The 20873-nt window shown below is 45.3% G+C and overlaps 1 protein-coding gene across 2 annotated transcripts in view; it reads left to right on the forward strand.

Moving 5' to 3' along the window:
• The first annotated feature begins 12182 nt into the window (after nucleotides 1-12182).
• The window catches only part of BARD1 (BRCA1 associated RING domain 1), a 44729-nt gene continuing 36038 nt past the window's right edge, over nucleotides 12183-20873 (forward strand). Inside the window, exons 1-3 of one of the 2 annotated variants that reach the window (XM_055718673.1) lie at nucleotides 12183-12389; nucleotides 12518-12574; nucleotides 16148-16293. In XM_055718673.1, coding sequence (XP_055574648.1) covers nucleotides 12238-12389; nucleotides 12518-12574; nucleotides 16148-16293 — 355 coding nt within the window. In that variant the 5' untranslated portion in view covers nucleotides 12183-12237. The remainder of the gene's footprint in view (nucleotides 12390-12517; nucleotides 12575-16147; nucleotides 16294-20873) is intronic. The other variant, XM_055718674.1, reaches the window with a different exon arrangement.

The raw sequence follows: 20873 nt of genomic DNA on the forward strand, positions 1-20873 counted from the left end.
AGACAACAGCTGTGATCTTGCATAGCTATAACAAAATATCAACAGTGTATTAAAAGAGAGCACAACTGAGAAAAGAAGCAGTGGGAGATGACAAAAAAAAATATGAAATCACCAGAATTATTATTCCATGTCAGTATTTAAATAAAAAAAATCACTCTAATTAATTTAGTTGTTCAGAGAGAGGGTGGAAATAAAGAAGATGGCACTGAAATAGTAAGAACAACATCAGTAAGAGACACGGCCAACACAAACTTACTGTTGGCTCTGCTCCTCACGCTACTCACATACACAGCGCTGGCAATGAGGGAGGACAACCAGCCCTGCAGTGTTGGGGTGTAGGGTGCAGCCCATGCTCAGAGCAGCATAGAGAGCATGGCCCATTCTGGGCCAGATCCGGCCCCTCAAAATATCTGTGGCATGGGAGGAGCTGCACAAAACCACCCCAGTGGGTATCAGTCTCTTGGGACTGGGGCCTAACCTGTGTCATGGCACAATCCTGCTGCACCTGAAAGCCAGCACATGCCAGATCAGGGGAGAGTCGTAACAGTGGCCGCATTCAGCCCAGGGTGAAGAAAACACACAGCTTGTGCTCGCGTCCCCCAGAGCAAAGCTTGAAGCCAGGTGCCTGTCCACAGTGCTCAGTTCCTGGGAGGTGCAGCCCCTCACTTCATTGCTCATCGCTGCTAGAAGAGACTTTTGGAAATAGGCCATTGCCAGAGAGAGCAATTTTGAGGGCCCCGTGCTGGGAGATAAGAGAAATAAATGGTGGTGCTCCCACAAGCTTTAAGGCTCAAAGCAACTATCTGATCGTCTACCCCAGCCTCTAGTTTAACACAGGCTCTTGAATTTTAAGCAGTGGGTCTTTCACTACAGACAAGCGTGTTGGGCAGAAATGAAGCACCTTTTAGAGCTCAGGTCTTCACTGACTGTAAAGAAAAAAACAAAAGAATACATCTTCAGGGCATGACAGAATTTATGGTAACACATACGAGATAAAACCCAAGTGAAGACAGGATAATAATTGAGGTTTTTACCTCAATTAGCAGGTCAAGGTGAACGCTCAGCCCTCGACCGTCTGTGTCCTAGTTACCAGCTAAAGGGGTTTTATACAGCCCTCGGCTTTAATGTGCGGTGGCTATTTCACAGCCAGAGCCTAACAAATTGAAGCGCATCCAGAGTGTGATGGGGAGGAGGAAGCAAGATGATATGCCTCTCCATAACCAGACCAAATTGGGTTATTCCTGTGCAAGACAGCAATGAATTTAAGTTAAAATGATACCAACCAGATTGAAATGCAATTAAAGGAGTCCCCTTAGGGATGCACATCCAATTAGTAAAGTACCTTTAATTACACCGGTGCAGTTTCAAAGACACGTGCTGAGAGGACCATAAGTGCAGAGCTGAAGTCTGCCTGATGACCCATACCCATGAGGGCTCTATAGGATGGTTTGCTCCTCTACAGGGGCAAGAGCTTCTGGGGTGGCCCAGTAGGGCCTAGGAGCAGGGTGACCACTTGCACAGAGCACCCAGTGCTGCTCGGGGTGCCAGCCAGCTGCGAGCACCTCTGTACCAGAGCTCTTCTCCTTGCTCCTGCAGCCTCAGCGTACCAGGGCTGGTGGTGGCAAGTCTTTGCAGACAGATCTGCTTTGGATAGATCTCGACAGGGATCTCGACAACAAGGGATGGAGCTCGACAGGGAAAGCCCTGAATCCCCTTCTCAAGGGTCCCCTCTTTGCTGGGTGGCTGCAGTGGGTGCCTGGAGAAGCTCTCAGCCTGAGTTGAGGCCCTTACCTCAGCTGGGTAACCTAACCCCAAAGGGCTGCCTTTTATTTACCTCCAGCCAGCCCTAGGAGCAAGGCAGAGGAGAAACACAGAAACCATTTTCAGCTTTGTAAGAACAATTTTCTCTAACAGATGATTACTGGAAAGCAATTAAGATCCAGGTGCTTATGAAAGGTAAGAAATTTTTACACATTTTTGTACATAAGTTTTCCCTCTTGCAGTGACTAAACATACTGTACTCCCAGGAACTGTGGAAGCTAAAACATTTGAGTTGACTTTGATAAGAAAACTAATTAAAAACTTAACAATGCAAATATTAAGAACTGCTAGAAACACCAGAGTACTTCTAGGTGTTCCTCAGCTGTCTCTGGGGAGTTATGTGAGGTAAAAGAACTCAAAATATCTTTCCACCTCTAATCTTGAGCATAACGCCACCCTCAAAGCACCAAGATGCAGTGAGTGTGGTTCTTGGCTTTCAGCCTTAGTTGAAGTCCCCGTTGAAGGCTATAGTCATGGTGTTCTGGACTGCAGCAGGCTGTGGGACCACATCTTGCTCCCCCAAATTCCTATTTAAAATCGTGTCAAAGAGAGAAAACAAAGCTGAAGGAGACACTTCTTTTCCCACTGTACCACTAAGCCTGAGGGCTGGTGTGTGTTGATAACCCAGGGATCCAATTTCAGTGCAAAATCACATCACCTGCACCAGATCATGCCCTAAGATCAATACTGGTAGGTGCACAGAAGCACATGCTTCATACATCTTCATATGCTCCTCCTCAAGTGTTTCTTTAAGCACCTTCAATGTCAGTAAGATGAGCAAAAGTTGAGACCATAGGCTTAATCAGATTAACAACTATAATCATTCCCATCCATCACGGCAAAGCAGGCTGTGCTGCTGCTGAACCCGTTCTGCTTCAGGAACCCGGGAAATCAGAGCTGCACCTGATCAGCCAGACAAGGGCAGCTTGAGGCTTGCCATGAAAGAGGAACAGAGCGATTGCCCAGGTTGACTTCTTTATTAATTTTTTTTTATTAGCCTTCAGAGCCTCCCTAGAAATTATTAAAGCTTCTCTGGGGAGTGCAGTGCCACGGAGGGAGCATTTACTCATGGGCTGGTGCTTCACGCTACAATAACCCTCTGTGTGAACATGCTGGAGCGGCTGTACAGGTTTCCTCCCTCGTATGGGCAGCGAGGCCTCTCTTTTAACCCGCTTTCTACACCTTCAGCATTTGACCACCCTCATTACAGACTCAGCAAGCAGCCTTTTTTTAACCCATGAACAGCTTTTTGCCACACGTCGATGGATAGCAGCAAAGGCAAAGCTTGTATGTTTGTTATGAACTATCCTGGTTGTCTGTCTGATGCTTACTGGGTAATCAGAGCCTCCTGTCCCTCATTGTTGGGTTACAAACTGGGATTTGTGGAATTGGGCAGGATTAGGGAATATCACAGAGTTACAGCAATGGGCACCTTCACTGGGAGATTTCGGGCTGACAACTAGGCAGTGTACGCACACCGAAGGTACAAGCCTGTGCTCGGGGAGGTTACTTGTTAGCTGTTTTCCCATCACTCAGTTTTAAGTTGGGAAAAGGTGTTTTAAAAACCAGCAACAACAACAACAAAACCCCCAAACGCAAACAAAAAAAAGCCCAAACTTTCAAAGGTCCCTGGCCCCCCAGGTGCCTGCAGGGATGGAGATATCGGAGAAGCCTCAGCCATGGCCATCGGGAAGAGGGACGGGACAGTTTGCTGCATGCCTGTCCCCCTGCCTTTGCTGACGGTGGAGGCAGCAGAGCTGAGGGGTGCAGTTTCAGACAGAGTTTATATCGCAATCGTTACAGAAATTCCCATGTGCCAAAATGACATAACTCTGTTGGCTTACAGAAAAATGTAATTATTGGCTAAGCATTAGGGGGGCTTCTGCCCTGACCCGTGAGAGCAAGAAACCTACACAGCTCCCTTGGAGAGTTGCTATTACAGGGGTTATTTTTCAACTGTGAATACCCTACATGGGGTGATTTCAGTGCTTGAAATCAGTTCATGTATGATACTAATACAGCGCCCCTTTGAGCAGCATGCCACCACTTCTCACACTAAGTTGAATGGGAGAGGTAGGTGTCATCCCAGGACTGTTAAGTTTCTCTGTTACTCATCAGCCTCATTCTGATAAATCAAAGCTGCTGTGTTGCATTTCCCTTACTCTCCCTTTGGCATTTTTGAGCTCTGTCTCAAGCAGAAATTACCGTGTGAGATTGCTTGGCCTGCGTATCAGAGCACACCAGCCTACATGGTTATACGAGTCCTTGAAATCATATTGAAAAATGGGAAGCTGTTTTTTCCATCCACCCAGGCTGTGTCATACCGGGGCGCTCGGTGCTGATCTGATGAAAATGGGAGGATCCATGCAGCTGGCTTTCCCATCCCCAGGGCCTGGTTTGTAGGGTGGGGCAGGAAAAAGGAGCCTTTTGGGCTTCAATGGCTGGGGGCTGGGGGGTTCCAGAAGTGGGATGGAACATTGTGGGAGCAGGGCTGGGGATCTGCAATTCTATGATTCTATGTGCACTGGCTCTGGAGCTCACAAACCACCTCCCTTGCCTTGGAAGTGAATGGAGAGGAGAGAAAATAGGAAAATCAGAGGACAAAAATAGGGATTGGTGCTTACAGCACGGTACACTCAAGTGACAGACCCTGGTTAACTTGAAGAGGAAGGGTGCAAAGGTGTTGGCTGCCACCATGGGTTTGGCACTCTTTCCCGCACAGGCTGGTGACCTGTGACCCAGGCCAAAGGGAAACAGCTCCCGCGGCCCTTGGGTCTGACTGGCATTTCTCCTGGCAGTTTATAGCAGTCCTATTTGTGGATTAAAATGCAGCCATCAAGGCTGCTTGTACAGGATTTATGACGTGACCTCAAAACACAGGAGAAAAGGAAAGATGAACTCTCCTTTGATGTTCGCAAGTGTAAACTGCAGACCTGAGCTGAACACACTGTAAATAAGGATCATTAATCATCAGCTAAACAGCATGCGGTGTCTGTTATTTATTATAACAACATAAATCATCAGGAACTGCTATAGTGTTAATTTGGATTTAGTATGGATTAGTATAGAAAAAAGAATATCTTTACCTATTTAAAAAAATATATGCCCTTCCTTGTAAACACTTATAGATGTGCTGGGGTTTTTGTTCCCTACTTTCCACCTGCGAGAAAGCAAGTCAGGATAACTCTTTGGGAGCTCTGCATGTGAGGGAGGGTCTGCAACAGTGCAGGCTAAGCTGCAGCTAAGCAAAATCTGTCTTCCGATTACACACTACCTTGGCACCTAGGGAAAGAACAAGACCAGGAGGCCTCTGCATACTCTGGAGGAGCAGCTCCCTGCACTGCCCCCAGCCCTTCCTGCAGCCCCTGTGCTGGGCTCAGGGCTGGTATTTCCCAGGTACTGCATTGCACCTATGTATCGCTATAGGAACCCCATGATTTTCCTTATTTTTTATTTGCAGCTCAGCTCTGGCTTTAGCGAAAGCATGAGGCATAGTTCTTTTGTGAGATGCCAGAGCCCTCTGCTCTTGCCTTTGGAAGGAAGGCTTAGCAGGGAAGGAGCATTGTAATTTAAATTAAGGGAGCATTACCCATGCATTTCATATTCTCCAGAAATGCCAGCTATACTCCTTGCTGATATATATATATATATATATATATATTTCTCACCCACCCACCCAACCCCACCCCCCGATTTGACTTTATTCAAGCTAAAAGGAGGGGCTGAGCCACTCATGCACCAGAGAAAGGCCAGCAGAAGCACCAGGATGGCTGTAACCTGACGTTTTGGGAGTGGAGTTCATGCTAGGGCCACAGAGGTGGCCCCATCCTTCCACACAGAGCATTGGGTGGGGACGGAGCATCACCCCATAGGGATCCCCATCTCAGTGCTCAGACACAGCATCTGCCCCTGCCCTTGAGGTCAGGCATAGCTGGGGGGTCTACTCACCCCGCTAACACAAAATAACTGCAATTCTTCAAAGTGAGGCAGGTTTGTTGTTAACAAGTCACGGCAAATTTCTCCCTGAAATAAGCCAGCTCCTGCAGTCCCAGTAATCTGTTTTATCCTGATGAAACTGGAGGTGCTGAGCCCTGACTGACAGTATGAGGATCCCTGACTGGCCTCATAGAGCATACGACAACCAAAAGGTAAATTTAAAAGCAAGGACTTCAAAGGGATACTCCACTGTATGTCTTCAAAAGGAGACGTACAGGGAAAAGGGAATTAAACCTTGACAAAGGCACCCTGACAGAACGGAAATGACCATGCTTTTTTCGTTTAAAAAAACCCAACCAACCCCCCCCCCCCGAAAAAATGTTTGCAGTGGAATGTGTGCTGCCCCTGGTGTTTCCCCTTAGGATGAACACAGTGACGCCAAACAAGTGCAGGGTCCCATCGTGGGGTGTGTGTCACAGCCCCATCGCAGCTCTGGAGCTGTGGTCCACTGTCCCCATTGCCCACTTGGCACAGCCAGGAAACCTCACCAAAAGCTCTAATGTCACCAGCACTGCTTTAGCTGCAGGTTAGCCCCAGGTAAGAAATAGGCCTTGGTATTTGGGAAACAGAAATCAGAATAATTAGTGTTCAGTTTTTTATAATTTAACTACAAGGGAAATTCAAAGAATTTTATGTTTTGGGGTGGCCCAAAGATTTCCCACCAGCTTGATGCTGCAACAAAGCATTTTAAAAGAGGCTCGTAAGTCACAGGTAAAGGGAATGAAAGGAATGCTGCACCTGCACTTTGCTGTGTCCAAACGTGCAAGCAATTGGCTTTAATTGCCTCCCTCTTTTTAAACCTATGTTTTATGTGCACCAGATCAACAGACGTCGAACCAGGGAGAATTTCTCCGAGCATTGAGCCGTATCTGAGGCTCACATTAATTAAAATTGGTTGATTATAATAACTCTAGTACAATAAGGATAGTACAATTGTACTAATTAGAGTGGGGCTAATAATAAAAGGGTTCAAGCCACAGCAGCCACTGTACAAAACCTACACCCAAGTTCTTCAAAGGCTTCTTTGGACTTGTATCCTACTCTGCTCAAGGGCAATCCAACATCTAAAAGCTGCTGCAGTGCTTTGACTCGTTTTCCCGAGCATTCAGGCTTGCGTTGCACCGACCATATGTTTGCCTCTGCCTGCTAGCAGATTGTACCAAATATTTTCCTTTTTTATCGTGGCTGAGCAAACAAACACCATCTGCGGGGCTCGTCGAGGGAAATCCTGGCCCCCTCCATGCCAACGGCAAGGCAGCCGCATGTGTCCGTGGGGTCTGACGTTTCTGCCATCCATTCCCTGAAGACAAGAGCTTTTCTCTATTCCTTGTCTCTGCTGATCTGCTGAGTTGAGTTGGGACCTGACATTTTGCAAACAGATTTAGAATTCAGATTTTATTACAGAAATGCTGGGTCCAGTCAAAGGAGACTGCCTAGCGATGACCCAGGCTTGTGGGACAGCCTTGCAATGGTGGCAGATGGAAGAGGGCAAGAAGGCTTTTTATTTTTGGTTAGCTCTGCCTGCACAGGTATATCTTGGATGTTCCCACGCTGCCAGGGGCTTTGGGCATTTTCCAGACATGCTCAAATCCCTGGCCCAGGTCTGATGGTGATTTTTGGTCCTGCTGGATCTGCTTAGATCCAAGGGTCTGGGATGGGCAGCTGATGGGGCTGCAAACTATTCCCTGTTCAAACCTTTATTCTTTTGGAAGGTAAACTTCCTGGGGGGCACCATTTGGTATGGAGGGCATGTGCCATCCGTTCATGCACCCCGGCAGTGGTGGGGAGCCCCAGAGGCAAGAGAGCATCAACAGCCACTGAAGTAGAGGTATGCATGTGGTCCCCAGCTGCTTCGCTGGGCACAGGGCTTCCTCCTGTTTTGCTTTTCTCTGTTAGTTGCCTTTCTGTCCAAACCCCCTCTTCTCCCTCTTCTGGAAAAAATAGAAGGGTATTGATCTCAACTTTGTAAAATCCCCCACAGTTTTTACCCAGCTGGGGAATCACAGAGACGCAGGTGTAAATTACCTGTCACCTCAGCTGCTTTTCTGCTCGTGCTTCTGCAGCGCCAGGTCCAGAGCATGTGCTCTGACCAAATCTTTTGTGCCCTTTGGATTTAGCAATTCGCATGGCAAAAGCAGAACTGATGAACCACAGGCTTCTCTGCTGCTGCCTTTAATTAAAAATGCCATGTCTAACACCAGCAGATGTTCCCTGCTATCGAGACTTGACTAATAATTTAATGCCCTGTAATGCAATGCTGACTGTGCTGCTTAGGCTGAAAGTGTAATAGACCGTTTTTATTTTTATTATTATTTCCTTTTGGGGATCAAATCCCTCAATATTTGAAATCTTAAAACTTGCTAGTCTAATAGCCCTAACCAATTACTGTGCCGAAAGATATTAGCAGCCCTGTGTCTTTCAAGTTGGTGCCGCAGCCTACGATGCCTCTGAGACCACCGTGAGCTCACAGGGCTTTGGGCGTGCGGCAAAATTGGCCCCAGAGGGGCGGCCTGAGGAGCAAACTAAGCCTGTTAAAGGCTTCGATTCAGGCATTTGGGGAAAGAGGGAATTCAAAGCGTGAGGCTGCTCGTCCTCCCATTTTTTTTCTAGTCTTCTGCTAAAGCAGTTCCATCCTGTCGCTTGCTGTGGGTGCTCAGCTCAGCAGGGCACAGTAGTTTTGAGATGTGCTTCATACTCAGGTGGACGAGAGGAGAGGGACCCTCTCTTTACAGATGCTTTGGCTCTTTTAACCCCCAAGAAAACAACTGCCTTGTGAGACTTGAGGGAACGGCCTTCCTCTGCACACTCTATCCCTTTACGTGATGAATCACGTAGTAATTGTGTATTTATTGGAAAACAGCTGGGGAACTTTGCTAATGAATAAAATATCAGGTACTGGTGTGTTTACATAAAAGAATCTTTTACCAGATGGGCAAGGCTTTCAAATTAAGCATGAGGTAGACGAGGATTTTTTACTTTCCTTGTCTGCCAGGAAGACGAGCCCCATCCTTCAGCGTGGGTTTTGCTCTGAAACCCTGCATTGTTTGAAAATCACATTATCAGTTTAGCATGGTGAAGACGATTGTTGCCTCGGTGGGGTATGAAGCAGCTGATTCATGCACGTACTGAACGCAACTGTCACAGTACATCACACCACTGCTGAAACCATTTTACTGGCTTTCTGTCATGCAACAAATTTATTTTAAAGTGTGTGGGCCTTATACTGCCTGGAATGGCTTTACTTGTACTTTAAATACTGCATAAACCAAATTTAGAGATATATTTCTTGCTTCCCCCTGTTCTCTGCATCATTTTTTTTGTTGCTTCTGACTGTCCAATTGGTTGCAGTAATTCACTGCAGTGGAAGATGTTTCTTAGTTTTCCAAGAGAGCCAACTCCTTAACCTTTATAAAATTAGAGAGAATGAATCACTCATGACTTTTACATCTTTCTCGAACACAAGTATTTGTTAGATGCTGTCCGCCCAGGGCAGTGCTTTGCCTCCGTTTAACTTAGTTGTAAATGTTTGTAAATTTGCACATAATGCCTCAGCACAATGGAGACTAAGCGTGCACATGTGGATTTATTGAGAGGGACACTAAACATATTTCAGACAGAGGAAAGGAAGACGAGGTACTTATCTGTTTTATTGTCCTATACAGTATATATCAGCATCTCATATTTTGTGAACATAAATGCCAGGTTGACTCAAGAGATCTATGGATCAAATGTTTGTAACCTGAGCTGAACACTTCAAATTGCATTAAAGTTTCATCTCGGCAGCAAGGCCTTTTGCCATCTTTCAGTAACCCTGGTGCACTGGGAGATGCCAGGTGCTGGTTTTTTTGGAGCACAGGATGAGCACACAACGGCCAAGTAAGAGGGAGTAGGATGTTAAGGTTGCAGCTGGCAACTGTTCCTCTTTAAGGGACAAATGATTTGTTTAGCTTATTTTGTGAGTTTATCCTGGTTTTGGAGGCATGACGGAGCAGGTCCCTGCCCCAGCTCCATCCCCTGCAGCCCGAGGAAAGGAGTGAGGGTGCCCTGTCCAGCTGTGTCCCATGCTGTCAGCCCTCTCGTGCGTCCATACGTTTTGGTGCATACATACAGGATGGGAAGAGGCACCATGGGATGTGCCAGTCCCCGCCTCCTTGACCTTGGGGACGAGCTCCCAGGGCACCTCTCCCTGCCCCTTTCCTCCTCCAAGACAGGCAAGGAGGATGCTGTGCTCTGAAGCAGCTCACCACAGTCAGCTCCTGCCAGAAACAAGCCCAAGCCCGCCGGCTGCCGGGAGCATTGAAAACCTATGCATCTCTTAATAAGGTGCCGTTTGCATTTGGTTCTGTTTTACTTCCATGCTCCCCTCTGCGGCTGTTGTTTCTTTCCCCAGAACTGCTTCCCTCCGTGGCTGGCAGCCTGCTGATCCCCACCGCCGGGAATGACAGACCGTTAGCAAAGGGGACACCGCTCAGTGTTATTAACGCAGCAGTGGGGTTTCCTGAGTACCAGAAAACAACAGGCTATTACAGAGATACAACCACACTTTTCACAGCTGGATCCAAGTGCACAGATGCAGCTACTGCGCTGTTGATGATAACAAACAGCCCTCCTGTTCGCAGCCCTCTGCATTGGCAAAAAGGAGATGTGTGTGGATGGGGACACCTACATCCATTCCTCTCCCTCTAGGCTCAGGCCCCGATTCTGCAAGGGCAGAGTTACTTGCAAAGTCAAGCTGTTGTTTAACCCTTTGGATCCTCCATACACCTCCACAGCTACCTTTCTCACAGATAAGGACTGGGAGTTATCAGGAATGCAACCAAAATGGCGTTTTCTGGGGTTGAGCAAGTTAGGAGATGGCACTGATTTAATAGAGGCTGAATACGCCACCATCGAAATCAGCGTGATGGTTCACCCTGTGACACGTCAGCTTGCCCCAGGTGACAGTAGCAAATTTTCTCGGATCAAGGGGGCTAAGAGACTTCACAATTCCCCATCCTGTGTGGTGCTGACCTCCTTGCACCTCTGGCTAATATCAGTAGCAAAGATAAATATTTAACCTTCCATAAATAAAGCAAAAATTAAAAAAAGTTTTAAATCCCGATTTAAAGCGTCCCTGGTGTTCCAGAGCTAGGGAACTACACAATCAGAGAAGTGTGAAACCTCAAAACTGAAGAACCTCCTTGGAAGACACGGATAACTTATCACAAAGTGTCTCCAGCCCCGGTTTAACACCCATCAAAGTAGAGGTCCTTCTCTGTAGGTGAAGTAAGAGCCGTGGAAAACGCCCCTGCCATCACCAGGGGTCAAATGAGTCCCTCTCGTCAGGCTGCCATGGCTCAGCCAAGTGGCAGTACCCCACATCTTGATGCTTTTGCTTCGCCTGGAGGAAGTGGAGGGAGATGTGGGACGAGCATCAGCACCGACATTCTGGACAGGTTGCTGAGGCCGCTCTGACGGCTGTTTTCTAAGACTGTCGCCAACCCAAATTTTGCAGCTATGTGCCACCACGTCCTTTTATGATGAAGTTCCTTCAAAGAATAACTCGCTTGCTTTAATCATGTTTGCTCTGAGATTTATGGCTTGATGCTTATTCACTGGCAGAGCCTCTCGACACGAAATGTCAGTAAGCCTGTTATAAATCGCTCCTGGCATTCCTGCTCTATCTTTTATTTGGCCAGGAGTATTTCTACCTGAAAGTGATAAATTCCTGCTATAACTGCTTTATGTGCTCCAGTAATTACACTACAGGGATGGTGGGGGCCGTTGTCTGTGGAGGTACACCCTCAGAAACAGCAGCCTCTAAGAAGTGGGAGACTGGGCTGAACCCTGAGGTGCTATAGGACACACAGGCTGAGAAAAAACCCACTCTTGAAACCCGAAGTAAACAAGTATCTCAGTCACACTGAAGCTGGTGACTGTGCGGAAGAGAGGTTAGTAAATTAGATTTTTAAAGTTGGGGCGGGAAGGCATCGGCATCGGGCAGGCGCCCTGTCTGGGCTGGGAGGCTGCCCTCAGCACCATAACGCCGCCGTGCCTGCCCACCCGTTTCAGGCCTTGTTTGCGTAGCAGGTGTTTATGCTGCATTAAGTATGTCTGTTATAGATAAACAGATACTGGAAAGCCGTATATAGACACATCCGGGTTTAGGTATTTGATCAATTTGACTGCTACTGACGTATCAACCCTGCCTCCCAGGTCGGCTGCCAGCCACCCCGCCACTTCCCTCAGACACCCTCTGAGGAGAGGACCCGCCCCTCCCCTGGCCCCGCCCGCCCCCCAAGCGCGGGAAGCGCGGCGGCCTCGGGGCGGGACGCGCGGTTCCCGGGGCGCGCATGCGTGCTGGCGGGCGCGCAGCCTGCGGCGCGTGCGCAGTGGTGGCGGGCGGGGGATTTGGAGCGGCGGCGGCGCCGGTACCGAGCGATGAGGGAGGTGCTGCGCGGCCGCTCGGGCAACCGGCTGGCCCCGGAGGGCCAGCCCCGCACCGCTGCCCCCATGGCGCCGCCCGGGCCCCTCTGGGCCCGCACCCTGGCCGCGCTGGGGCAGCTGGAGAGGGCGCTGAGCTGCTCCCGCTGGTAACGTGCTTCCCCCTCCCCTCCTTGCCGTTGCGTCCCGGCTGCCGCAGGCGAGCGGGGCCGCCGCCGCCGTGCTCTTAAGGCTGCGTGTGTTAACACTGCCGCGTTTTTCCTTCCTCTGCCCACAGCGCCGGCGTCCTGCGGCAGCCCGTGTCCCTGGGGCAGTGCGGGCACGTCTTCTGCCTGTAAGTACGGCGGGGCTCGGCCCCCCCGCCTCCCTCCCCCGGCCGCCGGCGCTTTGCAGAGCGCCCCGAGGCCTCGGCCGGGCCGCCCTCCTGGCTGCCATGCGTTGGAGAGGGGGCTGGCGCCCCGGGGGCTTTCTGGCTGGAGGGCTGGGTGGGAGAGGAAGGTGGGAGCTGCGGTTCCCTTGTGGCCCGACTCACCGCGCCTGGCTTGCCAGAGCGAAAGCCAAGCTTTCTGCGTGCTGCTTTAGGCTTCTGGGTGCTGGCCAGGTGCGAAGGGAGCAGGCAGTCTCGTGGAGGGGGGGGCCGCACTCCTAGTGAGGTAGAAGGTGGAAATGGCTTGCCGTCTTGTTGTCATCTCCAGCTCCGTCTTCCCTTCAAAATAAACAAAAAAGAGCAGCCTGTAAAGATGCTTCCCGCTTCCAAGGGGTTTTTGCTCTGCCTGGGGGGATTGGGTGCTGCTTGTCACTGCTTTGGCCTTCTGCTGTTTAATGGCTTTGTTCCTTCAGATCTGCTGCTGTGACTGTTCCTGTATTCATGTCCATCTGAATATGTTGGGCTAGCATGAGTACCTCTACTTCTAGTTTGTCAAGTAATCTGGGTGTTTAAAAAAAACTGAATTAAGTTAAAAACATCCTGCTAACAAGGCAGTTCCGAGGAGGTGGTAGTCGCTTGGCCTGTCTTAGCACAACTCACTGCATTGTGGTACAGGCAGAGTCTGAAATACTGGTGTCCCAGAATCTGGGGAAGGTGGTAGACAGGTAGAGCCTTCTGGCTGTCCTGTATGTCATTGTTTTTCACGGCATGCAAAAGCAAACACTGAGAGTTAAACGGTCAGTCATATATCTTGGCAGTTTCTCTGCACAGCACAGATATGAGCTGTCCATTACTTGCTACGGTGGAGAGGATAGATGCTTTCTAAGCTTGGCTTGTAAGCCAGTCTAGATATTCCATCTCTTGTTAATACTGTAGTCATTGTCAGGAAAAGCAGAGGAAAACCCTCTCTCCCTCATGGCTATATATTCACTCCCTGTCTTCAGCTGTACCTTACTAATGGGAACTTAAAGTGTTGAAGGCTTGTTGAAGAGTAAAATACTAGAAAAAGTTTTTCTTGCTTTTTTAAGGAGTAACTGATTATGGGACAGATGCCCTCAGCGTTTCTTTCCCCCAGTATGGATGTGTTAAGAGTCACAAATTACTTCTACCCAGACATGTGGGTTCTTTCCCAGCTTTGGCCGTTAATTGCTGTAGAAGATTATGCCGTCTGAAGGAATTTTTTGTTGTTTGCTCCATGTTTACTACCTGTCTACAGAGTACCTGGTAAAATGACACCCAGAAGCTTGTCCAGGTTATAAGTATGTTCCTATCTATCTTATAAAATGTTTTTCTTTTCCTCAGGTATAGTGTGGATTGCTGAAGGATAGTGTACGGATGTCTTGGTAAAAACTGTTTAGTTGTTGGGTATCTAAGGCCTTGTAGTTTTATTGTGGATAACCCTGTTTTCTTCTAGGTGATCATTTTAAACACCCACTGTTTCCTGAGGTATTATTAAAGAAAAATTTTCAAGACATCAGAGGATATGCTGGAAGGAGTAGCTAGGAGGAGTTTAAAGTACTCATTAGCAGCTATTTCTTATGCCAGAAAAAGTTTATTTGCTATTATCCAAGTTATTGTTATACTTGATCTTTCCTCGTTCATATGCCTGACCTTTTAGTCATCAATTTAATGTGTCCTTTGATGACTAAATCTTGGATAGCAGCTGGTTTTTTAAATGAACCTAAGGAAATTTTATATTAATTTGTTGAAGTAAGTTTGGTAGGGCATGGATTGAGTCTGCAGCATTCTGACGTGAAGTGATGCTGATCCATTGCTAAAGACAGACATTGCCCTGGAAGGAGTGGGGTGAATGGCTGGAGCTGGCTTCTGATATATGAATTGAAGTATGTCAAACTAACGAATGCAATAATTAGGTCACACATAATGTAACTGGTTCTCCCTCAGCATGGGTGTTATAGGCAGGGATATTAACATCAGTTTCTGCGTTTTTTTTCTTAGTAACTCTACTAAGTTAGTTACAGTCATTATCCATTAACTATAAAAAACCAACAGCTAGAAGTAATTAGGAAATGTCATGGTATAAAAGTCATTCTGCATTTTCTTTGCACTGCCTTTTATGGACATTGGAGACCTGAGGCCGACTTTGCTAGAGAACCAGGCCTGGCTGGTTCTTATCTTTGCTCCAAGTGATTTGTCAATGTCTTCTAGAATATGTCAGAGCCAAGAATTGTACTTCAGTCTCCTGATCATGGCAGTGTCTCAACCGCGAGTTCAGAGCAGGCTGTTTAAAGCACAAAACACACCTAGCAGCAATTTTTACATACCACATTTCCTGTCTTGGAATTAACTGAAGGCGTGATGATACTTGTGTGGTGCTTGAGGGAGGGATGCCAGTGCAGAGAACAGAACTGAAAATAACTCCACTTAAGGAAAGTGGTGGTAGTTATAATTCTGGTATTGTTAACTGTGACGTTACTACTTTTGGGGTGTATGACTGTCAGCTTCCAAGCTGACTATATGTTTAGAATCTAGATGCTTTGACTTTGATCATCATCTTCAGGTAGCAGTGCCTTGATGTTACTTGCGTTCTCTTCCTCTGAATGTTTAACATGATCTGCTCACATTTAATTTTATACCTTTGGCTAGACTTGTGCTTGCTATATGGTGGTAAAGTAACGGAGACTTTTGAAATTAATGTGGTCTTGGGTATGTGAAATTATAACGTATTTAATAGGACAGGCTGGAGTTGAGAAGTAACAATGACCCTTGAATGTTGCACTTCAGATGGCAAATCATAAGGCTAATGAAATCACTGGACTAATCAAATGAATAAAAGATTTTAGGCTCTCATGGGGAGAGTAGTATTACTAAGAAGCTACAAGGGTTAAATGACATTTACTGAGTAAATCTGTCCCCCCACCCCATCTTGATCATCTCCTGATATAAATCCTCTGAAAGTGAGAAGTGATGGAATACTCTGAACACCTGCAGATCCTCAAGAGACTTCTTATGGAAAAGTCTTCAGATGTGAAACTTCACGATGTCAAGAAAACGTTAAGTAGGAAAAAATGGAAATGATAGTTTACGATGGGCTGTCTGTAACTTCTTTAAAAACTTAAGACTGCAGAAGAATAGCCCTACCTATAGCTGAGATGTAAAAGAATGTGTAGTTTTAACTGTTCGATCCTAATTGTTAACTGGTGACAAACAGCAGCAGTGCTTTAGCATACCTTGAAAATTTGGATCAGCTTGTGATTTTTATGGGAGTCACAAGATAACATGTCTTTCATGACAGTGTTCTGACAAGGCTCTGGACTTAGCTTTCTTAATTATGGCTTGTCACTTTTCATGATAAATATACCCTCTCCTGCATTTGTCACTTAACTCGCATGGGCTTTACAGTAGTGGTTTGTCAATGCTAAAATAAGAGATTCCTGCTGAGCATTTGGCTGTGAAAAGGTTGATAATGAGTACAGTAGATAACATGCTGGGTAATGGATTTTTACGTTTGACTTCCAGATCTTGCCTGGGTGACTGTGTTGGCACAGAATGCCCAGTGTGCCACATGCCAGCCTGGGTGCAAGATGTACAGATACACCGGCAACTAGATAACATGATTCAGCTTTGCAGCAAACTGCAGCATCTGCTGGGTGTGGACACCTCAGGTAAGAGCAAACCTGGGTCTCTGACAGTGTTGAGGCCAGACCGCTCGGTTTCATTTCACAGGCTTTATAGCGAACGAGTAGTGCAGCCCTGTTTAAGATTCTGAAAGGTTTTTCTGAATCATGTTTGGAAAATTTGATTTGAAGAGAACTGTCTGTATGGATTGCTCATTCTTTGAATCTGTTTTACTAAAAAATCTGCATGAGCAGGTTAGTCCATAATTCATTAGAATCTGTCTTCCAAAATTAGACAAAAGTGAGATTCCCAAGTCATGTAGCAGTTGCACAAACCAGGGGCACAAGTTGTCATATCTTGTGCTCTTAGGGGAGCACAAATGTGTAATGTTCTGCAGTGTACACTTCTTTAGGGGGGCCCTGTTAAAAGATTAATGCATATATTCTTTTGGCTCTTGTGTGTTTGTGCACCAAGGCATGCATGCAGTCCATGTAATTTTTAGTTTAGGGTTTCTGGAAAAAAATTGTGTCCCTTTCCTAAAAGGGGAAGGAGGCAAGTCTTAACTCATTTATTTTCTGGTCCCTAACAATCAGCTAGTCTGCTACAATGGAATTTTGTCATTGCTGACTGTGCTAGAAGATTGCAGAGATTGTATACTGGGAATTCATCTCTCTATCAAATTTTAGGCTGATTGTCAAAGTAGAAAAAAATGAAGTGAAATAAGCGTAGGTGAATGTATGTCTGTTCTGCAAGCTCAGAGAAGAGCATTTTATGTATTGCTAAGTTTTAGAAAACATTCATTTAGCTGTCAGATACAGAAAAGGTAATTCTTCCTTCGTTGTTGCTTCCTAATATGTTTATCTAAATTAAAGATTTCTTTTTAGAAGTTTAATCCCATCAGCACCTTCATGTTTTGGGGGTAGCTTTTTATTGACATCAAAATGCATTTAAGTGAGGAGGCTGGAAGCCTATGTCCAACTGTAATGGAATACATTTTATATAGATATAAAATTCCATGGTGGTTAAATCTTCTGAAGCATAGAAAATACAGATGATAGCTTAAATAGGATTTGAAGGTAACGTTTTAAGTGGTGAAGGTTTCTAAAACATAGTTGCAAGAGAATCTGAGAGGAGGTATTTGTGATGCTATAAACAAACCATTTAAAATACAACATGGTAGTATCATTGATGCGGCTTAGATGTTTTGGAGAACTCTTGCAGATGGATTAACTCTTAAAAATTGGTCTGATGATTAACTGTACTAGAAGTTGAATAATATATTTAATCCCATAATTCTTCTAAAATAAAGTTTGCGTGGGGTGGCTAAACAGCAGAACAAGATGGGATTCTTATTGTTCCTTGTTCTGACTTAAAGGCAGACACAAAACTGAAGTTTACAAGAGTGTTTTATTTGGAGCTAAACTTATGAACTGATGCTGGAGATTTACTTTCCATCGCTGTGAAGTCTTTGCAGCGTACTAAGGATTAATGGCCTTTTGGATGCTTCATACTGAGGTTAAGGGAAGAACCTCCTGAGTTGGTAGTAGTTCACGGTCAGGAATGATTTGGATACATAAGTGAGCATGCTTTAATAACAGCCAATTACGTGTTGTGCTATGGCAAATTACAGAATGCTGTAGCTCTATGAATCTTGAGAGCAGAACCTTTAGGATGTTTCGGTCTCTGGAAAATTGTCATGTCCCATAGATATGTCTTGAACTTTATAGAAAACGAAATATGTTTGGATTTAGAGAATCATGGCCTCTCTTGTTAAGGGGCTGCTTCCACATTCTTATGGCACTGTACTTCTGACGTGTTCCTGTCAACAATATTTTCTTTTTTGTTAGAAGGTCAGAAATTGTATTTTATGTTCCGGTAAAGGAAATGGACAGAAAAATCAATCTTTCTGTGGAGGAAAGGATGAGAGGCAGTTGAAAAAAGGAATATTGCCGTATATTTTTTTATATATCTCTTTTACGTATTTGTTTTGTATGCTTTGTTTTGAGACGGTTGTGGCCTGTTTGAGGTCCTTGTTGACACTGAAAATGCAAAAGCATCATACTATGCATTTTTTAATCTACGACAAACCTAGTGAATGCAGTAAGTTGTGTGTCTTGTCTTGAAAAAACCCACAGAACTACTGCGGCTGAAAAAGATATGGTTAAACTCATGTGTTGAATGTTTCAAGCGTAAAAATCCCTGTACCCTGATGTTCCACAGTAGATATGAGAGGGATCTCACTTTGTACTCCATTGGGTTGAGAACAGCTTTTTGCCAAACAGCATGTGCGTTCTAAGAAGCAGCAGCAAGTAATTCAGGAAAGACTACACAGAACAGCTAATGCTTCCTTTTTTAACTTAAAGGGAATCGCAGCAAATGACACTACAGAATAGTACTGGAGCAACTGAAGGGGAATTGGCAAATTATGAACCTGAAACTGGCTAGAAAATGCAAACTGTAGGTAGCAAATGCTAAGTCTCAAAATGAATTCACTTGTTCGAGCTGTTATATCTTTAGTCTGTGGCAAGGTGAGGAGAGCTGTCTGACCTTTTCACTGCCAGGCATCGTATCTTTACGAGGGTAAGGGGAAGCTATCTGGCTAGCAGGCTTCATAGGTGGGATGTCTGCACCTCAAAATCAGTAGCTCTAATGTTGCGGAGTTCAAGACATCTTGAGAATTGGAGTTGGTGGGATGATAGGCTTCATAGGTGGGTAATTAGTAAGAACTTGTTGAATCACGAGTAGGGTACTAGAGTTGAAAAAGGTTGATTTACAGTAATCATTTTGAAAGTGAATTTCTAAATACTTCAGCAGATTTTTCTGTTATGTTCTTTTAAAAAGAAGAGATTGTCATAAATTTTCATGGCAACCATTTATAGATGATTTTACTTTATTGTTTGTAACATGATCTGCTTTACTCTAACACAGTCAAACGAAGCCTTCCTCCTCCCTTCTCATATGGAGCTAGACCTTTTTGGACAAATCTTCCTAAGATCACGTTGGTGCTGGTAGGCTGCAGGAGAGATTGACTTTTGATTAGCCTTTATAGTGTCATAACTTAGTCTCACATTTACTGATGTGGAGGGAAAGATGTTGAACTCCTGTTGTAACAGATTACATTGCATTTCATGGATGCTATGACATTTTTCATAATAGCTAAAGATGAGTTTTGAATAGCTGGAATTTCTCCCCTCCACCCCCCCCCCCACCCCCCATACCCCGCTGAATACTTAACTTGCAAAATAATCATTCTTCAGTGAAGGCACTAATGTTGCACAGATGGTACCAAAGCACTTCCCTTTGATTTTTAATAAGGGACTAGTTTGTCAAAGAGATTTCTCAACTTCTGTTCTGAAACCCATAATAGAGAATAATTTGAAAGGCACACAATGTGCATCATTATATTCCTTTGATGCAGATTAATGATAGCTAAACCACATTTTCTAATTGCTCCTTTTTTTTGCTGCTCTAGCCTGTTATTGCACTACAGCAGAACTCGGAGATGTAGTGCTCCAGTTGCAAGGCACTGTGTATCTACTAATATTTTTGTCTACTCTCAACCCTTTTAACACTTAAGAAATTCAGCTCCGTTAAATGTTAGCATTCAGAAACTTGTACTTGTGTGCAAATAAGTCTAATTTACAAAGAAATCAGTCAATACATTATGTATATGAATGTTACATTTAATAGGTAATGGAGAGTAGATTTACTGCCTTATCAGCTGATTCTAATACTGTTGTGGATACTCTTTACACTATTGCAAGTGCTTAAAACTTAGAATTACTATGGCATGCTTTACTGATTTACCTTGTCTCAATGCATCTCCAAAGACTTCGGGAGAAAGTCTTATGTATTAAAAAGACAATTAAATCTCAATCATACGTAGTATTTTTTTCAGGCTCTGGCTTCCAACTTGGAGACAGCAAAGAATTCCTTTGGATCGATTTTTCGATAAGCAATTTTCTCTGAAGGTAGTTTAAGCAAATGCACTTAGCTGTCAGATAATACCCTCTTAATATAAATTAACGTTTACACATTAGACCATAAGAACTTCCTTTCAGCTTCTTAGCATTGTGTGTCTTCTCCCGCTCATAGCTCTGGGTCCAGCAAAAAACTAGGTTGTCAGGGAGGGTAGATTGGCCATTTGTCCTTATTACTTCTGCTCCCTACCTCGTACACTTTGAAAATGGTGGAAAGGGGCAGCAGAGTCTAAGAGTAACATTTTTTGCAGATGCTATGCAGAACTGATCAGGTAAAGCTGATATTGGCTACAGAGCATTCCAAAGGATGAAGTTATTGAAGAATATCTGAGACACAGCACTCGCCCTGGCAGACATTGCAGTTTCTTCTCCAGTAGGCTATGGATGTGTCCTGGGTGTGCACAGCTGGCCTCCCTGTGACAGATCTCTTTCACTGTATGCATGGCCTTGTAATCATGTTCCACAAGTACCTCCCTGTTCTATGCAACATCCTCTTTTTACACCTGAAGTAGTTGTATATGAGGAAAAATAATCCTGGAAAACTATTTGGTGTATTTTTAGCAGGTTTTCAATTATCTGACTAGTAAGTCACTGGTGAGCAACCAGTAATGTACAGATCGGTTTTAAAACCCTTGTGGTTGACTTTT

This window comes from Falco cherrug, chromosome 8 (genome assembly GCF_023634085.1).
Source record: "Falco cherrug isolate bFalChe1 chromosome 8, bFalChe1.pri, whole genome shotgun sequence".
Classification (NCBI taxonomy): Eukaryota; Metazoa; Chordata; class Aves; order Falconiformes; family Falconidae; genus Falco; species Falco cherrug.